The 4,352-nt window shown below is 33.4% G+C and overlaps 1 protein-coding gene across 2 annotated transcripts in view; it reads left to right on the forward strand.

Annotated features, from left to right (window-relative positions):
* The window catches only part of LOC106468258 (G protein-coupled receptor kinase 1-like), a 66,138-nt gene that overhangs the window by 46,309 nt on the left and 15,477 nt on the right, over positions 1-4,352 (forward strand). For both annotated transcript variants that reach the window (XM_022396594.1, XM_013928676.2), the window contains exons 19-20: positions 127-252; positions 3,911-4,063. In XM_022396594.1, the coding sequence (XP_022252302.1) occupies positions 127-252; positions 3,911-4,060 (276 nt within the window). In that variant the 3' untranslated portion in view covers positions 4,061-4,063. The remainder of the gene's footprint in view (positions 1-126; positions 253-3,910; positions 4,064-4,352) is intronic.

Consider the following 4,352-nt stretch of genomic DNA (forward strand, 5'->3'; position numbering starts at 1 on the left):
ATTTGCCTGTTTTTCCCTTTTCAATTGTGATCCCTTCCATTTTAATATACTTAGTTTCTACTTTTATCCAGTACAGTATCGTGTGAATGTTAATTTAGTGATATAATATTTATTTTGTTTTCACAGCTGATATTCATGGACCAAGTGGAAGATGTTTGTTCTGACTATGTCCAAGTAAAAGGTGAACACAGCATTGTCCTCAAGATGAGAGGAGACAAAGAAAGGGATTCTCGAGTGGTTTTAACAAATTCTGTAAGTGTTTCTTAGCACAAAAAGTAATACTGTTATAACTTCAACAGAAAAATATGCATAAATACTTCATGAAAATCTATCTGTATAACTGTGCTTTTTGAAAATTCTGAAGATGACCTTCAAAGCTGGTAAGACAATACAATAAAAAGTGTTTACAGGACTGTTTTGAGTTAAAAATAACAGTGAAGAAACTTGTTGGTGAAACATTACTAAAGCAACATTATACATGTTGAAACTCATCCAAAACAGGATATGTTAAAAATGATACTACAGTAACTGTATAAAATTAGGAAATCAAAAAAAAAGAATAATAAAAGCAAATTAAAATTTTTTTCTCTGTGAGGTTTCATTCCTCTTCAAAGATCAGTACAAATCAAACTGGTTGAACTGTAAAACAGATGTGCACATGTAAATCATACATTTTCATAAGGGATGTTTCCACACCTGACAATTATATTACTCAACTAGAATTAATACGGCTCTTTTCTGTATAACAATATTTTATATTTTTCATCAGAGCAGCAATAAGAAAGAATTCTAAACAACTCAAACCATGGCTGTCATTACTGAAAGGTTTGTATTGCCTGGTGCTCAAAGATTAACAATGAGAAAAACTACAGTATATTAGACAGATTAACTTATATTGTGTGATAATTGTTGTTTAAATTTTTTCTTTTGTATTTCTGGTTTGAGCAAGTAGAATTAACGTACTAGCAAGTAAACAAGATCACAGATCTTTCTATTATACAGTGCCTTGACAGAATATAACATGCAACAGTGATGGTACAATAGTTTTATATCACTGAAAGTAAATTTTAAATATCTACACTATACATGTTTGTACTAGTATTTAGTTGCATTACTACCCGTATTACATAGTGCTTGGATGCAATTTGGCTTGGTATCGACCAGTTTCTGAATAACAACTTTCTCCATCTTCTGCCCTATAAGGAGGAGTTTGGTCTGTCATCAACTGCTGTGAATTTGTGTGAAGTGTACGTGTTTCCCTTAGTTTCCTGTTTAGATTCTCCAATTTTGTTCTGTGGAGTTCATATCGGGGCTCTGTGGAATCCACAGCATAAGTTTCATGCCTTTCTTCCTCTTCCACATTGCTGTAGTTTTGGCTGTTTTGAAAGTGGCATAATCTTCCTGGGTGTGAGACTGTAAAACACCTCGATGAAAGAATGTTATAAGGTGAGTCTGTAGAATAGTGATGTAAATGGCATTGGAAATGAGGTCTGTTTCTCCACCATATCAAGTCACTGCCCACACCACATTTGACTTTTTCTACAGATAGAATGGTTGAAATTTGGCATCTGCCTTTCTCAATACCCATATCTGCTGGAAATCATCTACTGTTTTCTAGAACTTCACAAGATGGTAATGCATTTCAGTAGCCCAGGAAAATAACCAACTTAGATGTGTTGTAATCAATAAAGACGTTCTTCTAGCTACAAATCTTTGAAAGCCAAACTTATGTAGATTGGATGAATTGTATCTTTGCTCCTCTACAAATCTTTGATAACCAAACTTGTGTAGATCAGATGGACTGTATCTTTGCTCCTCTACACATCTTTGGTAACCAAACTTATGTAGATTGGATGAACTGTATCTTTGGTAACCAAGCTTGTGTAGATTAGATGAACTGTATCTTTGGTAACCAAGCTTGTGTAGATTAGATGAACTGTATCTTTGGTAACCAAGCTTGTGTAGATCAGATGAACTGTATCTTTGGTAACCAAGCTTGTGTAGATTAGATGAACTGTATCTTTGGTAACCAAGCTTGTGTAGATCAGATGAACTGTATCTTTGCTCCACTACAAATCTTTGGTAACCAGCTTGTGTAGATCAGATGGACTGTATCTTTGCTCCTCTACACATCTTTGGTAACCAAATTATGTACATCAGATGAACAGTATCTTTGCTCCAGCCTGCTGTTTCTGCAACATCTATCATGCTGTAACAAAGGTCCTTTCAAACTTGCCTTATCTGCGATCTTTTTTTCACTTAGTGTAAAGTTTAACAGCTATCTGGGGTGATGTTTGTTGCATTCATTTTAAAAACATTTACCTTTAGTACTAGGACCTTATTAAATGGGATAATATTGTGCAAGACTGACATTGTCAGCTAGAAAAATTATGACTGTGTATTTGTGAGTTAAAAAAAGAATTGATAAGAAAAAGGCATAACTTGAAGAGTTTTTCAGATGCAAATATATTTTGTACATGAATGTAAATTCTCTGAGCTACTATATACTGAGAGATGCTGTCCTGATAGTGCTTTGAACATCCGCAGTTTAACCTTTTGTCACCCATGGAAGAGGTTTTTTTTATTACCGTAATTGGCATAAATGTGCGGGTGGAGACGACAAAGGGTTAAAATAACTAGGGGCAGTTTTTAAGCAAGTAGCTGAGGGTTTAATCATAAAATATTAACACAAATTAAACTAGTTTGACTCCATTCTGAAAAGTTGAGAAATCTTATAATCTTGTGTGTTCTCTGCTGTTATAAAACTGATCAATGGGGAAATTCGACACACATGAGCTAGGAGTTAGAAGGAAAAAGATAAGAAAGACATGAATTCTTCATAATTTCTAGAGATATGAATACTAGAATCATATTTAAGAATAGCTGGATGTAAGTAAAAGTCTGTATACACAGAACCTGTTCACAACAGAATAGGTCGTCATAGATACGATCTTTATGAAATAGATTATACTCTTAGAAAAGCTGGTTTTTTTGGCAAGTTCTTATTTTCTCATAAAATGATTCTAAGGTGATGATTTTATTTAAACCTTTATTTGAATCTCCTGGCTGGACACATAAATCTTTTCTGTAATATTCGGAAGAATCTTTAAGCTTTTTTATATATTTTTTTTAATGTTTTCCTATTTATAGAGTTATGGACAACTGCTTTACCCAAAGGTATTAGGATGGCACATTCCCAGTAAGCAATGAGCAAATTCCTGTTGTTTTTCACTATGTAGTATTAAAGGATTGGCTTATCTCTGTTAAGTTAATCCAAAGCTGTTTTTCACTATGTAGAATCAGATAGGATTAAAGGATTGGCTTATCTCTGTTAAGTTATTCCAATGCTGTTTTTCACTATGTAGGATCAGATAGAATTAAAGGAATGTCTTATCTCTGTTAAGTTAATCCAATGCTGTTTTTTCACTGTGTAGGATAAGATAGAATTAAAGGAATGTCTTATCTCTGTTAAGTTAATCCAGTGTTGTTTTTCACTGTGTAGGATAAGATAGGATTATAGGAATGGCTCATCTCTGTTAAGTTATTCCAATGCTGTTTTTCACTATGTAGGATCAGATAGGATTATAGGAATGACTCATCTTTGTTAAGTTAATCCAATGCTGTTTTTCACTATGTAGGATAAGATAGGGTTATAGGAATGGCTCATCTCTGTTAAGTTAATCCAGTGTTGTTTTTCACTGTGTAGGATAAGATAGGATTATAGGAATGGCTCATCTCTGTTAAGTTAATCCAGTGTTGTTTTTCACTGTGTAGAATCAGATATGATTAAAGGATTGGCTTATCTCTGTTAAGTTAATCCTATGCTGTTTTTCACTATGTAGAATCAGATAGGATTAAAGGATTGGCTTATCTCTGTTAAGTTAATCCATTGTTGTTTTTCACTGTGTAGGATGAGATAGGATTAAAGGAATGGCTCATCTCTATTAAGTCTACTCACAAAAACTCTCTTGAGCTACTAAGCAGCATGGCCAAGAAAGCTGGGAAGATATATGGTACTGATGCAAACAGTGTAGCTGTTCGACATGCCAATGGCAATTGACAGGTAAGCAGATTTTTACTGAAAACCAATACTGGGGATGGTGAGAATAATGAACTCTTGAGAATATAAAGTACCTATGGTTATGTGCTAATAAGTTAGTGTTGAAAATGATTACATATGGTTATGTGCTAATAAGTTAGTGCTGAAAATGATTACATATCTTATATAAAGTACCTATGGTTATGTACTAATAAGTTAGTGTTGAAAATGATTACATATGGTTATGTGCTAATAAGTTAGTGTTGAAAATGATTACATATCTTATATAAAGTACCTATGGTTATGTGCTAAT

The sequence above is a fragment of the Limulus polyphemus genome, unplaced genomic scaffold, assembly GCF_000517525.1.
Source record: "Limulus polyphemus unplaced genomic scaffold, Limulus_polyphemus-2.1.2 Scaffold2938, whole genome shotgun sequence".
NCBI lineage: Eukaryota > Metazoa > Arthropoda > Merostomata > Xiphosura > Limulidae > Limulus > Limulus polyphemus.